At 58.5% G+C, this 19,195-nt stretch overlaps 2 protein-coding genes across 7 annotated transcripts; one reads left to right on the top strand and one right to left on the bottom strand.

The window, feature by feature from the left end:
• Positions 1-4,257: 4,257 nt before the first annotated feature.
• On the bottom strand, positions 4,258-12,859 carry SPSB3 (splA/ryanodine receptor domain and SOCS box containing 3). 2 transcript variants are annotated; one of them, XM_027737994.2, is made up of 7 exons: positions 12,808-12,859; positions 10,702-10,835; positions 7,845-8,025; positions 7,015-7,202; positions 6,019-6,121; positions 5,503-5,628; positions 4,258-5,277 (listed from the first exon to the last, which is right to left on the bottom strand). In XM_027737994.2, exons 1-7 carry the CDS (start codon positions 12,857-12,859, stop codon positions 4,934-4,936), a joined length of 1,128 nt encoding a protein of 375 aa, XP_027593795.1. In that variant the 3' UTR covers positions 4,258-4,933. The 2 variants fall into 2 exon arrangements, with proteins under 2 accessions (XP_027593795.1, XP_027593797.2); XM_027737996.2 differs by having other exon boundaries at positions 7,845-8,022; positions 12,808-12,855.
• Positions 12,860-13,209: 350 nt separating this feature from the next.
• Positions 13,210-17,913, top strand: NUBP2 (nucleotide binding protein 2). 5 transcript variants are annotated; one of them, XM_027737952.2, is made up of 8 exons: positions 13,210-13,251; positions 14,583-14,704; positions 15,329-15,527; positions 15,815-15,969; positions 16,166-16,276; positions 16,524-16,635; positions 17,193-17,339; positions 17,559-17,913. In XM_027737952.2, exons 1-7 carry the CDS (start codon positions 13,236-13,238, stop codon positions 17,333-17,335), a joined length of 858 nt encoding a protein of 285 aa, XP_027593753.1. In that variant the 5' UTR covers positions 13,210-13,235; the 3' UTR covers positions 17,336-17,339; positions 17,559-17,913. The 5 variants fall into 5 exon arrangements, with proteins under 5 accessions (XP_027593753.1, XP_027593752.1, XP_027593754.1 ...); XM_027737951.2 differs by having other exon boundaries at positions 17,193-17,913; XM_027737953.2 differs by having other exon boundaries at positions 13,226-13,251; positions 16,566-16,635; positions 17,193-17,913.
• Positions 17,914-19,195: the final 1,282 nt, after the last annotated feature.

Below are 19,195 nucleotides of genomic sequence, written 5' to 3'. Positions count from 1 at the left end.
TAAGAAGGAAGAGCGGCTTTGCTGCGGCTGAGCAAATGGAGCTGCTGCTGCGGGCAGCCCAGCCCCCTCCCGCCGGGCAGCCCGGCCCGCCCAGGGGTGTGTCCCGCCCCTGTGCTCATTCAGAGAATCATTAAGGTTGGAAAATACCTCCAAGGTCATCAAGTCCAACCTTTGACGATCACCCTGTCCACTAAACATGTCCCCAAGTGCCACATCCACTCGTTTTTTGAGCAATCCCAGGGCTGGTGACTCCAGCACTGCCCTGCTGCTCTCCCCAGGTGCCTGTGGTGGCCAGGGCTGACACCAGGGGTGAGGAGGGTGAGGGCCTCGGGCTGTCCTGGCTCACCTGAGCCTGTCCTTGGCCTCTTGCTTGGTGTGTTATGTGTCTCACCTCTTGCTTCTCCTGTCACTTCTCCTCCAGGTGCTGCAGCCATGGGGTGACACTGAATTTCTGTCCCTAGACACAGGCAGGAATTTGGCCTGACAAAGGCAGTAAGAAAACACCTGTACAGGTGAGTCGTGCTGGACTCATCACATCCCAAGCCCAGAGCTTTGGGAAGCCTCAGTGGAAGTTACAGGAACTTCCATCAGTGGAAGGGCCCAGCCCACATCATTTTGAGTCTCTGCTGATGAAAATCTGCTCTCATGGTGAATGCTCAGTGGTGGCTCAGCACTAGGAAAGAAGGGAAAAAAGCCTTAGGAAGATCTTTTCACCTCAGTGTTCTGGAGATTTCTGGGGAAGGAAAGCAAACTGAGGGGGAAAAAGTGTTAGGCTTTGGCAGAAAGAGATTTTAGAAGCCCACAGCTTAATGCCAGGGAAGGCTGCAGGGTCTGCTGGGCTGTGCTCTGTGAACACACCAGCTTCAGGCCTCACTCCAGCTGGAGTTGCAGGATTTTCCTTTCAGCCTTTCCAGGGCCTGGGCCAGGGGATGCAGGTGGAGAAGGACAGCACAGGACTCTGGCAAGTGTGGAAGAGACGATTCCAGCAGTTGGACAGAGCCAGCGCTGCAGCAGCAGCTCCAATGGAAGCAATCCCTTCCCAAGCTCCCGTTACAGGTGAGCCCTCAAACCCATGTGTTAAAGCTTGGAGGACAAAGGCAGAGGGGGCTGCCATGGCCTTCCTCACTTCAAGGTCTTTGTTGATGGAGCAAATAAGCCCTGAGGGTGGAATCAGTTCTCCAGAGGCAAGGCTTGTCTCTGGGTGTGATTAAACCAGAGCCTCGTTTCAACAGTAGCTGCTCACCCCCCTGTTGGCCCTCCCAGGCCTCTCCCTGCCCTGGTCTCACCTCTCAGGACCCGGTAGAAGCATCTTTGCATGTTCCCCTGTTGATACCTTTGGTTGCCCACCCCAGCCAGGGAGGGTTGGGTGCATCCACTGCCTTGTCCAACACGGTCTGTTTGATGTCAGCTGGGTGGTGTCTCAGGTGGCTGCTGCTCCATCCCCCTCAGGCAGAGAATGTGTCACCCCTACTGTGTGGCATTTCCACAGCACACCCAAGCTCTCTTGGCTGTGTACCCCACACTTGCCTTGCTCTTCTGCTGTCTGATCCTTCAGGGAGCTGCTTTAGCTCCCTGAGTTCTCCCTCTCCCCACCCCCTTCAGCTTTCTGCTGGTTCATGAGTTAGAGTGGCACAGTGAGGTGTGTGGGGAGCAGGGTTAGGCTGGGATGCCATCTGACCCTTCTGGCAGCTCAGCCAATGGGGGAAAAGATGTTTTTATCAGTGCTTGTTTTTGTGAACATTAATCATCCATTAGATGAGGAACTGTGACAGATTGTTTGGTTTTTTTTGTCTCATGTCATCAAATACTCTCCTTTTCCTCCCCCTGGAGCTTTGATCTCTGTCCCAAGCACAGCCTCTTCAGAAGAAGATGGGTTTAATGCCTTCCCACTGCCAGAGGGCAGGGATAGATGGAACATTGGGAAGAAATTCCTCCCTGTGAGGGTGGGGAGGCCCTGGCACAGGTTGCCCAGAGAAGCTGTGGCTGCCCCATCCCTGGAAGTGTCCAAGGCCAGGTTGGACAGGGCTTGGAGCAACCTGGGCTGGTGGAAGGTGTCCCTGCGGTGGCAGGGGGTGGAACAAGATGAGCTTTATGGTCCCTCCCACCCAAACCATTCTGGGAGTCTATGAAGTGGCTTTCCAGCTCTCTCGGGAGGGGTAGCACAGAACTGAGGTCTTTTCCAGTTGACAGAGCTTGTTTCTTCCGAGCTTTATCCCCCATTCTGGTATGTTTGGATGAAGGCTGAGTCATGGATCCTCGCTGTAGCTGTGGGATTGAGCCCTGCAGGGAAGGTCTCCTAGAACATTTGTGCTGCTTCCTTCTCTTGTATGCTCAAAGGCCTGTGGAGAATGCAGCACAGAAGGTGAAAAACTGCTGAGTGACATCCCTGTGACATGGGGCACCAGTGGAAAGACCAGACTTATGCTACCACATCTACCTCCTGCTGGCATCCACCAACCCAACCTTGTCCTGGACCTGTCCTGGACCCCACAGGGGACTGTGGGCTGTGTTGGTCACTCCTTGTTTTACCTGCCCATGCTCAGCAGTGCCTGAGCTGCAGCTGGGAGCCCAGCCAGGGGAAGCAGCTGATTCTCTTTCAGAGCAGAGACTTGCACATCAATAAATGCCTTGTTACAGATGTTTCCTTCACCCTCTTGGCTCTCATTTCCTCTTTCAGCTGCCCCAGCTTTCTGTTCTGCTGGCTAAAAACTGGGTCTCCTATGAGAGCTGAGGAACAGTTGGAACAGGGGCTGGATGTGGGTTTGTCTCACAGCCTTTTAGGTGAGTTGTACAACAAGCCTTGTGTTTTTGGCAACATGTCTTGACTTTTCATGTCCTGCTCTGGCTCTTCGTGGGGATTGGACTGTTACTGTAGGTCCTGCTTGTGGCTGCCATGGGCAGGTGGGTCCTGTTTGAATTACTTTGGGAAACATTCACCAACTGTCAGAACCACCTGGCCAGAGAAACCCCATCCTTGGGGTGACAGAACTCAGGGCAGGGGAGGGGAGCTTGATAACTGAATTCCCAACAAAAGGAAATGCCAGATAAGGTCCAGAAAACTCCATGGGAAGTGGTGGGTTAGGATGGGATTCTCTTTCCCCAAAGCAAACACTGTTTTTTACTCAGAAATAGTTGCAGCCAGGACAGTGGAGGTCAGGCCCCCCCAGTGCCTGCTGAGGTTTGGGATTGCTCACTGGGGCTTCCCCAGCGACACAGAATCCCTGAACTTCCTCCCAAAGCCTTGCTGGCTCAGAGCAGTGGCAGCTGGACCCACAGAAATGGGAAAGCCCCTCCAAACCAGGTTCCTCCTTGCCAGGGACTCCTCTGCCTCCATCTGCTGATGCTTGAAGCGGGTCCTGGGGAAGAGCAGCCCAGCAGTTTGGCTTGGCTGGAGCACCAATCCAGAGGGATCGGCAGAGCCTGACCTGCTGGAGTCAGCTTCTCATTCAAAGTGTGTTCCCAGAGAAGGGAGAGCTGTCTGCACTTCAGGACTTGGGATGTGGGAAGGAAGGGCATGGAAGTGGGAGGCTCAATGGGGAATAAGTGCACATGGTACCACAGGGTACCTGACCCTATGGGAGTCTGTAATGGGAGCACAGGAAAAGGCAGTGGCAGGAACTTGCTGGGAGGAAACCTATGGAGAGAACTGGTTAAAGCCATTTCCCATCCATATTTCAGTCCTGTCCCACTTTCCCTTTGCAAGGCTGACAGCACCAGCTCAGCTCTGAATCCTAAGCAAAGGTGCTGCCCACCAGAGCAGGGCTCACAGGCTGGGGAAAAGCCCCCCAGGCTGCCCACAGGTCCCACAGGGACTGGCCTGGCACTGGCACCATTCCTGGAGGAGCACACAGCCTGTTGTCTGGCAGTGGCACCTCTACAGAACTAGTCACTTGTCCAGGCCCTAATCCAGCATTTCCCTCAGCACGACCAAGAAGGCTGGGCAGGGGCTGCTCCGAGTCCCAGGCTCTGGGATGAGGATTTGGGGGGTCTGTCCCAGCGTGTCCTGGCACTATAAACCCTGCAGCCTCCCTTCCACTGCTCAGCCACAGGCATCGGTCTGGCTCCACTGGGGATCATCCCAGCCATGCTGCTGGTTCAGGGGGAAGCACTGGAGCCCTGCACAGGGCAGAGACAAGGGGATCACTGCCTTCTCCTCCAGCTCTGACACAACTGCTGCCTCCAGCTGTTGCCTGGGCTGGCCTGGCTATTTTTGCCAAGCACCTGCAGGCTCCTGCCTTCAAGAGCCCTGAGAGGATCCACAGACAGTTTCTACTTTTATTGTTACAGTTTAACAGAGTCTTGGACAGAGGAGAAGCAGCAGGAACCAACATGCAAAGCAATTAAAGTCACAGGGGCTGGAGGAACCCCCAGCCCAGCCCTGTCCCCGCTCACACAGCGGCGCCTCTGGGACCCTTTCCCTGCACTGGGGCTGCTCCATCGGGCCCAGAGAGGGACGAGTTCATGGCAGACACCAAACTACACACAGGGAGGAGGAGAGGGCTGGCCTTGACAAGTCAGGGCCGTTACTTGACTGGAATCCAGTACACTTTAAAACTGTGAGTCTGCCTTAATCATCACAGAATATCCTGAGCTGGAAGGGAGCCACAAGGATCATCGAGTCCAACTCCTGTCATCGAGTCCAACTTGTTAAATCCTCTCTGTGCCAACAGGGAGAAGAAGGATCCTTCAGGAAGAGGCGCTGGCTTCGATAGCATGTCAGGAGATGAAGCTCAGATATTTGGCCGTTGTTTTCCTGTGTCAGAGCTGGCACCTCTTGGAGCCAAGAGCTCTTCTCAATGCCTGTGATGGATGTCGAGGCCAAAGATTTCCACAGCGTAAGGGAAATCTTTGCCAACAAGTAGCAATGGATGTCCCCATGAAGGAAGAGGTACATCAGGCCCAGAGGGGGAACAAACCCCCACCCCCAGAGACATTATGTCCTCCTGCACCTCTTCCTCTGACAGGCCTCAGCATCCGAGCAGGAGCTGTCCGAGTCACTCCCTGAGGAGGAGGAGGATGAAGGCTTCGACGTGCTATAGTTCATGCTCAGGACCCACCCCAGTTTGTTGTGCAGCACCTGCTTGAGTCCCGGGGGCAGGGGCAGCACGTCCAGCGTGTCCACGTAGTCGGGCAGGAGCTGGCGCAGGCGGAAGCAGCACAGGTACTGCAGGGACGTGCAGCTGGCACAGGACCGGATCACCTTCATGCTGCTCTTGGCCGCCGTCGAGCAAACCATGGGGTAAAACTTCTTGTTCTGCAGCTTCGTGGCTGCGACCCCTGCCAGGGCACAGCACCCATGAGTTTAGACAAGGGCATCTCGCTCCTCCCACCTACCCTGAACCCATTGGAAAAAGCCTTCCAAAATCCCGACCTATTAAACAGCAAATGTAACCTTCCTCCCACTCACTTCACATCTCAGTCTTCTGCTTTGCCAGTGTTTTCTGCCGCAGACAGACTCGGAGTTCCCCCACTCCACCCCCCTGCCTGAGCCACTGCTCTTACCGATGCACTTGCGGTTCTTGAAGAACGTGAGTGTCCCGTGCCACGTGTCCAAATGCACCCCAATGATGGAGCCCTGGCCAAACCTCGAAGAGAAGTTTGTTTTGTCTCCCTTGTGATGCAGCAGACCTTAAAACACACAAAAAGAATGGCATTCTGTGGAAAACCTGTGCTCCGTGAATTCCCCCCAGCTCCAATGCTCTGAGTTCCTGCTGGTACAGCCTCACTCACAGTCTGAAACATCCATCCCATCCCAGGGTGGCCAATGGAAAGGGGAAAGTTGAGGTTTTGTAACTCCAGAGCACAACCCCAAACTGGTGATGGGACAGTGGCACCCAGGTGCCCTGGAGGGTCCCACACCGGGTCTAAGGGCTCTGCAAAACATGACCAGGACTGAGGTTCCAAGAGCTACCAGGAGCCACTCTGGGTGCCCTTAACAAAGGGACTCACATCTCTGCTGCCTCTTTGGCCTCGACCTCCTGAGGAACCTCTTGTGCCACTGCTGCCTGTCCATGTTACCTGTGTAGGACAGTCCCCAGCTGTCCTCGTCCTTGCCCAGAAGGCTGCAGAACGTGTGGCGGTACTTGTCCAGGTTCACATCCGACGTCCCAATTCCCACCATCTGGGAGCAAGGCCAGGAAGAAGAATGCAGGCTTAATGTCTTTTCAAGGAACAAAATACAATCAAGACCCCACTTCTGGTTCTCCCCTCCTCTTCTTGGTTCAGCCCAAAACACCCAGAGGGTTCGGTGAAGCCAAGTCATAGGTTTCAAGATGGAGCTAAAGGCTCCCAGCTCCCATTTCCCTTCCTAAGTGAGGAGGCCCAACTGAACCTGGAGAAGGTCAATGTCCTGTTCACAGAATCCCAGACTGGTTTGAGTTGGAAGGGACCTTAAAGCCCATCTCGTTCCACCCCCTGCCATGGGCAGGGACACCTTCCACTAGCCCAGGTTGCTCCAAGCCCTGTCCAGCCTGGCCTTGGACACTTCCAGGGATAGGGCAGCCACAGCTTCTCTGGGCAACCTGTGCCAGGGCCTCCCCACCCTCACAGCCAACACTTTCTCCCCAATATCCCATCTAACCCTGCCCTCTGGCAGTGGGAAGTCATTCCCCCTTGCCCTGTCCCTCCAGGCCCTTGTCCCAAGTCCCTCTCCAGCTCTCCTGGATCCCCTTTAGGCACTGGAAGGGGCTCTCAGGTCTCCTTGAAGCCTTCTCTTCTCCAGGTGAACCCCCCCAGCTCTCCCAGCCTGGCTCCAGAGCAGAGGGGCTCCAGCCCTTGGAGCATCTCCATGAGCTCCTCTGGACTCACTCCAACAAGTCTGTGTCTTTCCTGTACTGGGGACCCCATATCTGGAGGCAGCTCTGCAGGGGGGTCTCACCTGAGGGGGCAGAGGGGCAGAATCCCCTCTTCTCCCCCTGCCCACGCTGTGGGATCAGCCCAGGGCACGGGGGGTTTCTGGGTCCCAGCACACACGGCCGGGGCATGTCCAGCCCCTCACCCACCAGCCCCACGTACCATGTCAGTGCCATACACCGGGGAGGTCATCTTGATCTCCCAGAAGTGCTGCCCGTCCGCCAGCTCCTTGTTGCCGCGGATGGCGGCGGTGCCACAGCTGTACTCCATGTGGAAGTTCACCTTGCGGTTGTCACACGTCAGCAGGGTGGCCGTCGACTTGTTCAGGTCATCCCACACCCAGTCAAAATCTGTTGAGGGTCACAGAGAGCACAGGGATGGGTAAAGATCCTCAGGGAGTGATCCCCAAGCCAAAGCACAGCGGGACATTGTTTTGAAGGCTTTTTGGGGTTTTCATTTGTAATTTTTTTATTGTTTAAGAGGGTAAATCTTAAGCTGTGAGTTGTTTGAGGCCTGAACAGTGTCCCACCAGGGATGGTTCAGTGCTCCCAAACTGTCAGCATCCTCCAGTCCCCATTCTGGCTCAGCAGACCCAGCAGAGCCGCCCTTCTCCCTTCACTCCCCGTGGGCACAGGGGGTGGCTCTGCCATGCCATGGCTCTCTCAGCCAGCCCAAGTCCACCCTGTGCTCCAAGCACGCCGTGCCGGGCGTCCTGCCAGCATTCCAGGGATCAGGAGAGCCCTAAGCACCGGGGCCTGTTTCACTGGTGGCCTAAGCCGGATCGGAAATCAGGTCCCCAGAGGTGAAACTCTGACGCCTTTAACAGGTTCAGCTCTGAGCCCTGAGAACACAACAGCAGGCACAGGTTGTAATCCTCCTCCATGGCCTGGGGATGTAAACAAAGGAGCAGCACTGTGGGACAGGGACAGGAGCCATGCTGGGGTGCAGCCCCTGCCCCCCGAGGGAGCACAGAGGGCACAGGCAGCCCTTACACTCGTCCTCCTCCCCGCAGCGGCAGTCGCGGACACGGTGCAGGGCGTGCAGGCTGGAGCAGAACGGGGCCTCACTCTGGCTCTCACAGTTGCAGAAGGACTCTCCTGTCACAGGGATGGCGCTGGGGATGGAGGGAGACAGGGAGGAGAACTCCGGCTCCGAGTCTGAGTCGCTGTGCTGCTGGGAGAACAGGGAACGGTCACTGGGAGAACAGGGAACGGTCAGTGGGAGAACAGGGAACGGTCAGTGGGGAGAACAGGAAATGGTCAGTGGGAGAACAGGGAATGGTCAGTGGGAGAACAGGGAATGGTCAGTGGGAGAACAGGGAATGGTCAGTGGGAGAACAGGGAATGGTCAGTGGGAGAACAGGGAATGGTCAGTGGGAGAACAGGGAATGGTCAGTGGGGAGGACAGGGAATGGTCAGTGGGAGAACAGGGAATGGTCAGTGGAGAACAGGGAATGGTCAGTGGGAGAACAGGGAACAGTCAGTGGGAGAACAGGGAATGGTCAGTGGGAGAACAGGGAATGGTCAGTGGGGAGGACAGGGAACGGTCAGTGGAGAACAGGGAACAGTCAGTGGGGAGGACAGGGAACGGTCAGTGGAGAACAGGAAATGGTCAGTGGCAGAACAGGGAATGGTCAGCAGGAGAACAGGGAACGGTCAGTGGAGAACAGGGAATGGTCACTGGGGAGGACAGGGAATGGTCAGTGGGAGGACAGGGAATGGTCAGTGGGACAAGAGGGAACTGTCACTGCTGGGTGTCCCCAGCACAGGGAGCTGGGCTGGCACTGCTCTGCTGTGCCCAGGGGGTGTGGGGACCTCCCCAGGCTTGTGCCACATCACAGGGAGGCTGTGCCCATGGAATTACCCTGCTCTGGGACATGGATAGTGTCTGCTGAGCTGCTGGGACCTCTCAGCACTTACACCATGTGTATGTTCTTTGTGCCTTCCAGGGGCAGGAGCTCTCACAGCAGGGTCACAGCCCAAGTCTGTGACACATGTTTTTAAGCAAACTCTGTGCTGAGGCTTTGGCTTTCAGTGGCAGGTTCCAGACAGCTGGAGACCAGCTGAGCACCCAGCTGAGCACTGCCTGGAGAGCCTGGGGGCTGAGAGGAGCCAGGGAGGCACAAAAGCCAAGGAGGAAAAGGGAGAGGAGGGCAGAACAAAGGGGAGCCAGTTCAGCTCCTCAGGCCAGTGCTGCAGACGGGCCCACAGGGAACCTACAGCAACATTAAAGGGCTTTTGTTTACTTTCATCCATGAACACAAAAATCTGATTTACTGTTCCCCAGTACCAGGAGACCAAAGTGTCCCTGCACTGGACACTGTGGGAGCCACAGCCCCATCTTGCTCCTGTGTTATGGGAGGTTTGGTGTTGCCTCTTACCACTACAGCAGCAAGTTACTCTGGGTTTACACACTGCTCAGGTGCACCTGCTCCTTATTCACCCCCATGGCAGACTTCGTAAGGGGTATTTAACAACAAAAATCCTTTAAACTCACATTCTTGTAGCTGTGTAAGACAGAGGGAATTGAAATCAGGCTTACACATGTCCTGCCCAGCCCTCCTCCTCTGGCTTGGAGACTCAAGAGCATGAGTTCTGTCTTTGCTAACTTCTAACTTCCCTAACTACTGAAATCCAGTGGTTCCTGTGACTGCAAGAACTGAAAACTGCTCTGACTGCAGAGAAAATGCTCATTTTCTGGGAGCACAGGGTCTGGATTTGGACACTGTGCTCTGGCAGTGGCCTCATGGCTTCAGCCTGGCTCTGAAGCTCCTGGAACAGCTCCTTGTATCCCCACCTCTGCACAGGGAACTCAACTCACACTCAGAAATTAGGGAAAAGAGTGAAGGATGGCAGAGATGAATCAAAGTCCCTCTTCACAGTGTTTCACTGACTGCTTTTGCTGCTGTGTTCCCATCCCCAGCACACCTGGATATGCATGTTACAGAGCAGGAAACCTAAGGGAACTTCAATCTGAAGATACCTGAGCCTGTAACTTCGTGGGCTGAAGCTGCCCTGCTCCCTCCCAGCCCCACACAGCCCAGGAGGGAGCAGCCAGCTGGACTGGGAACTGATCCACTTCAAACAGAAGTAGAGCCCTACTTTCAAAAGGATATTTAAGAATACTGTATGTACTTTATGTATGACAGACACATTCTATGCTTAAAAAAGCATTTAGCTTACACAGAGCCACAGAATGTGCTGAGTTAGAAGGAACCACAGGGATCATCAAGTCCAATCCTGGCCCTGCACAGGACCATCCCAAGAGTCACACCCTGTGCCCCAGAGGATCATCCAAACAGTCCTTGAGCTCTGTCAGCCTTGGGGCTGTGCCCACTGCCCTGGGGAGCCTGGTCAGTGCCCAACCAGCCTCGGGGGGAAGAACCTTTTCCTGAGATCCAACCTGAGCCTGCCCTGACACAGCTCCAGCCATTCCCTGGGTCCTGTCCCTGGTCCCCCCAGAGCAGAGCTCAGTCCCTGCCCCTCCTCTGCCCCTGCCCAGGCAGTTGGAACTGCAGTGAGGTCTCCCCTCAGTCTCCTCTGCTCCAGCTGAACACACCAAGTGCCCTCAGTGTCCTCACACGACTTCCCCTCAGGGCCCTTCACCATCTTCGTTGCCTTCCTTTAGGCACTCTCTAATGACTTCAGATGTTTCCTATATTGTGGTGCCCCAAACTGCCCCAATATTGCAGGTGAGCAGAGCGGGACATTCACACTGAATATTCCTAAATCTCTTGTGCTTTGGGCCAGTTCTGCTGCTCAGTTACAGAGACCCTGAGCCAGTGTCAGGCAGAGACCTTGCCTGTGTCAGGCAGAAGAGCCCTCCCCCCGAGCCCCCAGCCCGTCCTACCTGCCCGTCGGAGTCGTACCCCCAGCCGCGTGTGCCGGCCCTGCCGTCGGCCTCTCGCCGCACCCCGCTCAGGACGAAGTGCCAGGCGCGGCTGCTGCGCGGGCGCCGTGCCATGGTGCTGCCAGACAGGTAGGCTGGGGAGAGGGACAGGGTCACACAGGGCTGCCAGTCCCACGGCCACCCCTAGGCTGTGCCACTCCCCGTCACCAGCCACATCTGCACGGCCTCAGCTGATCCAGAGGAGGCTCCGGCCCCACCAAGAGCCTCTGCAAACCTCAGCCTGCTGCTCTGGGCAGGGTCAACTTCCCCCTCCCCCGAGTGTTCAAATGGCCCCCCCAGAAACGCTCCCGAGAGCCGGCAGTGGCAGCAGCTGCCCCTCTGCAGGGCGTGGATCCGGCACCCACGGATCCAGCTCCCCCTCTCCTGGGGAGCCTCAGGGATGTCAGAACCACAGAAGGGTTTGGGTTGGAGGGACCGTAAAGCTCATCACGTTCCACCCCCTGCCATGGGCAGGGACACCTTCCATCGGAGCAGGCTGCTCCATGACACAGCCTGTGAGCCTCGGGCAGTGTCCTGGCTCTGTGCCCCTGCACTGCCCCGGCCCCCCACAGCCCCCGTGTGGGTCTGTCTGCGGGAAGTGTTTGTCCGCCTGCAGCTGGGGAGGGAACACTCTGCTCTCAGCGTTTCGGGCAGGGGAGAAACCACTTTCCTTCTCACTGGAGGGAACCCAGCCTTGTCACAGACCTGTCCAGACTTGCCTCAAGGGAACAGACAGAAGGGAAGATGCTGATCAGATTTCCAAAGGCCCTTTCCCTGTGCACATCCTGACAGCTCACACCAGTCCCAGCCACCACACAGGAGCACTGCCCTGGATATGACAGGGAAACCTCAGCTTCCAATCTCATTTCCCTGAAGTTTATCTTTGCAGGGATCAACTCAGCACCAAGAGGCACCCAGGGGTGTAACCCCCCATCCATCCCCTGAACCTGCTCCCTCGGCTCAGCCCCTGGGGCTGTGGATCCTGTGGACCTGCAGTGGGTCAGCCCCGAGCCAGGGCTGCCATAAAGCTCCTGTCCCTGCTCTTCCTGCGCCTCAGTCCTGACTTGGGCCAACAGCTCCTGGAAAAGCAGGACAGGCCGAGCCATGGCCAGTTGTGCAGGTGCCCTTGGATGCTCTGAAGGGCCCTGGGCATCCCACCAGCCGAAATCAGAGGGCTTACACCCCTGCCAAGCACAGCCATGGGGGAAGCACCTACAACCACACCAGAAACTCTCTCCACCACCCACGACAGCCCAACAGCACGCTCTGCTCCCCCAGCCCCTTGCTAAGGTTGGGACTCCCTGAGAGGGCCTGATCACTCTTTCAGGGAAGAAATTTTCCCAATATTCATCTAAACCTCCCCTGACATAGCTTGAGGCTGTTCCCTCTCCTCCTGTCCCTTGTTCCCTGCAAGCAGAGCCCGACCCCTCCCCCGGCTCCCCCCTCCTGTCAGGGGGTTGCAGAGCCAGAAGGTCCCCCCTGAGACTCCGTTTCTCCAGGCTGAGCCCCCCCAGCTCCCTCAGCCCCTCCTGGTGCTCCAGTCCCTTCCCCAGCTCCGTTTCCCTCTTGGGACACGCTCCAGCCCTTCCATGGCTTTCTTGTTGTGAGGGGCCCAGAACTGCCCCCAGGACTGGAGGTGCCTCAGCAGCGCCAGCACAGGGACGGGCACTGCCCTGGGCCTGCTGCCGCAACAGCGCCAATACAAAACACCCCTCACCCCTGAGGGGCCCCGGGCCCGCCGAGGCCTCTCCGTGGGTCGGAACCGGGACCGCACGGCGCCCGCTCCCCGCCCAGCGCTTCCCCACGCCCGGCCCGGCCCCCTGACCGCGGGGCAGCCGCTCCGCTGGGGGGAGCACCGCAGCCCGGACTGTGCCGGCACCTGAGGCGCGGCCGGGCCAGGCCAGGCCACCGCGCTCGGGCTGCACAGCCCCGGCCTGGCCTGGGCCCAACCCCGGCCCTCGGCTCCCCCCCGGCCCCGATCCTCGACCTCGACCCTCGATCCCAGCCGCGATCCCGACCCCGATCCCCAATCGCCAATCCTCGATCCCAATCCCGATCCCGGCTCACCCTCCCGGCCGGTCCCGGCGCCGCTCTGACCCACTTTCTCCTCTCGGGACATAAACAATCCCCTCCCGGAACCGCCCCCCCGACGCCCATTGGCTGCGGCCGCGCCGCACCCCTCTGCCATTAGCTGAGCGCCCCGTCACTCACAACCGGAGGAGGAAGGAGGGGCGGTGTCTGAGGGGAGCCCCACACTATTGGCTGTGCTGTGTGTCAATCATCAGCGAGCAGCACCATTGGGAGGCCACCAGCGAAGGAAAGCAGTAAGCCCATTGGCTGGCGGGGGAGGAGCCAGAGAGATGGATTGGCTGCGAAGCTCTGGGGGCGGGCTCACCGGTGAGAGCGAGATCTGCGATTGGGCATGGAGTCTGCCAATCTGGGGGGCGGGGCTTGGAGCCGGCGGAAGGCGGAAGCAGGCGGGGCGGGTCGGCGGCATGGACGGGCCGGGCGGTGAGCGGGGCCCGGGGGCGAACGGGAGCAGGGAGGGAACCGGCACCGCGGGGCAGAACCGGCCCTCGGCAGGGAGCGGGGCCCCAGGGGTCTGGGCCTTCCGGGGGCTGACCGGGCCCAACGCGGGGTCAGGACCCGCTCCCGGGGACCTCCGCGGTGCTCGGGCCGGGCCGATGCCGCAGTGCTGGGCTCGGGTCCCGGTGCCGGGAGCCCCGGCCAGGGCCTCGCCGGGGGCCCAGGCCTGGCTCCCGCTGGGGCAGCGCCGAGGAACTACAGAGTAACCGCTGCTGCTGGCAGCTCTGGGTTGTCTAGAGCGCCGCGGGGCCCCGGCCCCTCCCCGGCCCCCTTTTCCCCCCTCCCCGTCCTGGCCCCAGGGCCGTTACCGTCGGCGGAGGCGCGGATGAGCTCGGCCATGGTGCGGGCGGGCTCCATGCCCCGGGTCCGGCGCGGGCAGTCGGTGCCGGTGGGACGCGGGCCCGTGGGTTGGTGGCGTTGCCCGGCGGTGGCGGGAGCCCCGGTTCGACCTCCTGCCCCGAGCGCTGCCCGTCCCGGCCTCGCGCTGGTCGGACGCGGAGTCTGAGCCCACAGCGGAGCCCCGGGAGCTCTGACAGCACACGGGGAACGGCTGGGAGGCAGGACGGGAGCGTGGGACTGGCAGGAAGCGACTGGTGTGACACTAGAGGAAGGAAACGCCAAGGGCCTGAGCTCACCCCGGCCCAGGGCCGAGCCTGACCAGCCCCCGGCGGTGTTTAGTGCTTTGCTGCCCAGATGCCGCTGAGGTCATCCGGACAAGCCGATTCCTCATGGAATATTTACTGCCACTGTCTTATTGTCCCTTTTCTAATGGCAGAAGGGCTGTGGCACATACAGCTCTTCTTTCCCTCTCCCTTACACTGAGGGCAGAGCTCAGGAGGGCTGCATCTTCCCCAGAGGGGCAGCACCGACCTCTGCTCTGCGTGACATGGGAATGCCTGGAGCTGTGTCAGGGCAGGCTCAGGTTGGATCTGAGGAAAAGGTTCTTCCCCCAGAGGGTGGTTGGGCACTGACCAGGCTCCCCAGGGCAGTGGGCACGGCCCCAAGGCTGCCAGAGCTCCAGGAGTATTTGAACAACGCTCTTGGGGACAGGGTGGGACTGTTGGGGTGTCTGTGCAGGGACTGGACTGGATGATCCTTGTGGGTCCCTCCAGCTCAGGATATTCCATGATTGCATGATACACTTAAAGCAGACTTGCTGGGGCAGTGACAGCCACTGTCACCTCCGCAGAGCCTGTGGCAGGGGCTGCTGTCTCTCAGCAGAAGAAACTCTGATGCCTCCTTGTCTTTCCTCCCAGAGAGAAGCACCAACCTGCTGGGGGTGAGGCACATCCTGCTGGTGCTGTCGGGGAAGGGCGGCGTGGGCAAGAGCACCCTGAGCACCGAGCTGGCCCTGGCACTGCGGCACCGCGGGCACAGGGTGAGTGGGGTGGGGTGGGGGAGCTCTGCCTTCCCCTTCCCAGCCCCCACATGGGCTGGGCTGGGCTCTGCTTGTGGTGTGTGTGTCCTGTGTTGGGCTGCCTGTGCGTTTTCTGTTTGTGAGAGTGCTTCGAGTGATTCTTCTGTGTTTGCAGGTAACTGGGTCAGGTAAGTGAGTTCATTTCTCTTTTACCCGAGAGACTAAAATCACCCAATATTTACTGTTGGGTTTGAAGCTGAGGCACTGAGAGATTACATTGCTGGTTTGTAGTGTTAACACCCACTCCCTCTGGGGGCTGAAGTGGGTGAGCTGAAGGACACTGTGACAATGGGGACAAAAGGAAACTGTGTGTGCAGGAGACAGGCTGAATTCCCTGAGGGTCTTTTTAAAGGCTCTGTGCAGCCAATGCCACTTGGATTCTGGCATAAAGTGCTTGGAAACACCCAGGAGATGTTCCTGGGGGGAAGGAGGCCAGGAGTGCAGTCAGTTCTAAAGCAGTTCTTTGAAACTGTGTTTCAGATCTGGCTGTGAGCAGCCCAGCTTTGGGGGCTGCCTCCCCCTGCCAGGGAAGGAGCCTGGGAGCTCTGAGCCCGCCCTGGCTGAAGGGCTGTGCTGGTCCCACAGGTGGGGATCCTGGACGTGGACCTGTGTGGGCCCAGCATCCCCCGCATGCTGAGGGTGCAGGACAGGGCTGTGCACCAGTGTGACAGTGGCTGGGTGCCCGTGTTCGTGGGCCAGGACAGGGCTGTCGCCCTCATGTCCATCGGCTTCCTGCTGGAGCGGCCGGACGACGCCGTGGTGTGGAGAGGACCCAAGAAAAACGGTAATGGTGGGGTTTGGGGCTGGGGAAACCTTCCCTGAAACCTTCTGTGAACCCTCCTGGAGGTGCTGATGCCTCCTGGTCGTGTCATTCCTTGTGGCAATGAGGCTCCTGTTCTGCAGGAGTGGGTTCAGCTCACTCGGATGGGGAGAGTGCAGCGTGTCTTGTGCTGACAGATCACCCTGCCCCCCTCCCTGTGTCCTTGTCACCCAGGGTGCTTCCCAAGCCCTGTCCCATGGCTCCCAGGGCACCTGTTGTGTGGGTTTTTATCTGTCCCTTTTATTTCATAGCTTTGATCAAACAGTTTGTCACCGATGTGGCCTGGGGGGACCTGGATTTCCTCATCGTGGACACCCCGCCGGGCACCTCTGACGAGCACATCTCCACCGTGGAGGCCTTGAGGCCCCACAGGCTGCTTGGAGCAATCCTGGTCACAACACCCCAGGTAGGACAGAGGGCTGGAGTTCCTGAGTGGGCACCTGCCTCTGGGAGTGGTTTGGGGGGGAATATACCCCCCAGGTGGGTGTTTGCACAGCCGGTGGCTGCTTGTTCTACACATCCGCCTCCCACTTGGTTTCCACTGCTCTGGCCCCCCAGCTGTGGTGGACAGAGGGCCACCCCCGTTCCCGTTGCTCCCCCAGGCCGTGTCCGTGGGGGACGTGAGGCGGGAGCTGACGTTCTGTAAGAAGACGGGGCTGCGGGTCCTGGGCGTCGTGGAGAACATGAGCGGCTTCGTGTGCCCCCACTGCTCCGTGAGCTTCCTCACCTTACTGGGACCCTGGGGCTGCTGGGGCCCTTCCTTGGGGTGGGGTGTCCTGGCAAATGCCACGAGGGTGATGCTGTGCACCAGGGAGGGGAGGTGCTGCCAGGTCTGTGTGCCAGCTTTGGGAAAAGCCACTGGCTCTGCTCTCCTGAGGAGAACTGGCACAGGCCCTGAGGGTGGAGGGTGGGGAGGAGCTGGCTCTGCTCAGGTGATGCAGCACCTCCTCTGTCACACAGGGCTCTGGAATTCATGACTCCCTGCTGTTCTTCCTCCTCCAGGAGTGCACAAACATCTTCTCCAAAGGCGGAGGGGAGGAGCTGGCCAAGCACGCTGGGGTGCCCTTCCTGGGTGAGTGGCCTCTGGAGCAGAGCTCTGCTCAGAGGTGATCTGGTGATGCTGTGGGATGGTGGAGTGCAGAGAAGCAGCATCCTGGGGCAGGTGGGCTGGACTCCAGTCCCCATGAGCCCCAGGCAGAGCTGGGGTGTGGGTCGTGCTTTGCTCCTCTGCCATCCAAACTGCTCCCTGTGGGGACCTGGCTGGGGCAGAGGGGGTGGTGCCAGCAGCCTACTGTGGCTGCTGACATCATGGTGACAGGGTAAACAAGCTTGGAGCTGCCCAAGAACCGTGTTGGGGTGTCCTGGAGCCTCCCTGAGAAATGGGGGCTGAGGGCTGAACCCTGCCCCTGGAAGGGCTGGGATCGGGGGGGAAAGCACCTCTCCTGAAGCAGTGGGATGTGGTGGGGTCTTGGACCCAGAGGAAGCAGTTGCAGGTGACAATTAGCTCCTGGAGAGCTCTATCCTACTGATTCTCCTGGAGTTGATTCTGGCTGTGTGTTTCTTTAACCCTGACTCCAGACCTTTGCCGTACAAGGAGCAAGCACTCACTCTCCCACTCCTGTCCCACAGGCTGTGTTCCTCTGGACCCCCAGCTCAGCCAGAGCTTGGAAGAAGGCAGAGACTTCATCCAAGAGTTTCCCAAAAGTTCTGCCTTCCCTGCCTTGGCTCACATCGCCCAGCAGATCTTGGATACATCACAGCAGAGCTCCTGAGAAGGTTGTGGAGCTGAACTGTTTCTGGCTGAGCCCTGGGCCAGCTGGGACGGGGGATGCAGGAGCTGGTTAAGGCTGAAACTGTCTCACTGAGGGCTGAGGGAGGGAGGGGAAGCACAGGTTCCTGCTGTTGATGGCAGTTCCAAAAGGGAAGTACTGCTCCATCCCCCTGGATCCAAAGAGACTCTGGAGCTGCAGTGGCAAGTGGCTGTTCTTCCCTCAGTGAACCCACATGACACCGATGATCCAGATCGTGGCTCCGTGTGCTGCTGCCTCCCCCTGCTCTCCCCATGGGATGGATTCCACAGTACTTGGTTCAGTGATGGATTACAGGTTCTTGGTTCAGTGCCTGAGTCATGCTGGATGCTCCATGTGGACCCAAGCCAGGCCCCTGTGCTCGCTGGTTCGTGATGAGGGCACGGCGTGTGCTACACGTGAGGGAACGTCTCCAGGAGCTCTCCCACCTGTGAGATCTGCATCCTGTCATGCTGGAAACAAGGCCTTGGGTCTGTTGGGGGTTATATGGCTCAGGAATATCTTTGAAGATTCCAGGCAGTAAACACTTTTCTTAAATCCAAGTCTGTGACTCCTGCTTTTCCATGGCTTCGGACCTCGCTGTAGGTCTGAGTCTTGGCGTTGCAAACACTTCATGTACATCCAGGTACTTCCTGTTTTCTTGCTGGAATTCAGCTAAATCCCTTCTTCTGTAACAGCTTCAGGATCCAACCAGTCCCTTGTCTTGCTGTGGGCTGGCCCTGGCAGTCCTTCTTGGGATCATTTGCCATGGGTGTTCTCCACCCCCCTGCCACACGTGGGGCTCCTCCGTGTCCCCAGGTGGTTTCTGCTTCATTGCTCCGAGTGTCCTGTTCCCTCTGGAACCTCTTTCCATGGGCTGCTGCTCCCCTGGGACCTGCCCTCCTCATGCAGACTTGAGTTAAGCTGGGAAAGCAAATGGAGGTGGTGGCCTTGCATCTTATCTCCCTCTCTCCTGGACTCTGAGCCCCTCCTGCCTGCCTCCCTCTCCATGTCTGGGACTCGCCCTCACAGTGAAGTCCCAGGAAGACAGGGAAATGTTGTATTCCCACTAACCAGACTGGATCATAGCAGGCAGCCATTGCTTGGAGGAGAGCAGGAGCACCATCCCCCCCCGCTCCCACTGTACCTGTGGGACCCGCACCTGACCAGGTTTCCCCATGTGCAATTTTCCAGGAAAATTTTACCTGACCTTTGAACGCTTCTCTGGGATTTGAAGAGCCAGGAGCAGCGCTGGAGTCTGACAGGGCTGTTGGCTTCTGGGGGATGGCCAGGCACCTCTTGCTCCCTCTCTGGGCGTGTGTCACCCACCCAGAGCTTGTGGGAAACGCTGTGAGCTCCTGACCCCCACCCAGGATCTGCCCCCCTCACCCTGAGCGGGCTCTGGGGAGAAACCCCAGCTGGGGGTCACGAGCTGTGGAACAAACGACCTTCCAAGAGGGGTTGCAATAGCTCCAAAGGTTTATTTGTCTGCTGCCATTTATCAGGTGAGTGACGTGTGGCTCTCTGCTGCTGCAAGGAATCATTCAAGCAAGTCCTCTGCCCCCTTCCCTGAGCTCGGGGGGCCTTTTAGGATTTCTCCACAGCTCCGTGGCAGGAAGATGCTTTGTTTTGTCCCACACAAGTCCTGGCCCGGTCAGGGATGGCCCCTTGTGGGGTGGGGCAGCATTCCCCCATCCTTAGAGATGTTCCCACTGGGAACAACTGGGGGCTGCTATTTAAATATTAAAGGGCTGAAATATTCAGTTTGAAGCCCAGGAGCTGCTTCCCATCCAGCATTGCCTGGGCTTGACTCTCCTTGTGGTGGCAGCTGGAGGTGGTGGCAAA

The sequence above is a fragment of the Pipra filicauda genome, unplaced genomic scaffold (assembly GCF_003945595.2).
Source record: "Pipra filicauda isolate LSUMZ 115617 unplaced genomic scaffold, ASM394559v2 scaffold319_size1146426_pilon, whole genome shotgun sequence".
NCBI classification, from domain to species: Eukaryota; Metazoa; Chordata; class Aves; order Passeriformes; family Pipridae; genus Pipra; species Pipra filicauda.
Note: the sequence above shows the minus strand (reverse complement) of the source record. Positions and strands in the feature narration are given on the sequence as shown.

What these genes read in the sequence shown, in the direction of transcription:
- SPSB3 (XM_027737994.2), bottom strand. Translation starts at nt 12,859, where the DNA reads ATGTCCCGAGAGGAGAAAGTGGGTCAGAGCGGCGCCGGGACCGGCCGG. An exon ending in CGCCGGGACCGGCCGGGAGG is followed by an intron (nt 10,836 to 12,807) that starts GTGAGCCGGGAT and finishes CCCTCTCCCCAG; the next exon opens with CCTACCTGTCTGGCAGCACC. An exon ending in CTGCGGGGAGGAGGACGAGT is followed by an intron (nt 7,203 to 7,844) that starts GTAAGGGCTGCC and finishes GACCCTCAACAG; the next exon opens with ATTTTGACTGGGTGTGGGAT.
- NUBP2 (XM_027737952.2), top strand. An exon ending in TCCTGGTCACAACACCCCAG is followed by an intron (nt 15,970 to 16,165) that starts GTAGGACAGAGG and finishes TTGCTCCCCCAG; the next exon opens with GCCGTGTCCGTGGGGGACGT. An exon ending in CGCTGGGGTGCCCTTCCTGG is followed by an intron (nt 16,636 to 17,192) that starts GTGAGTGGCCTC and finishes CCTGTCCCACAG; the next exon opens with GCTGTGTTCCTCTGGACCCC.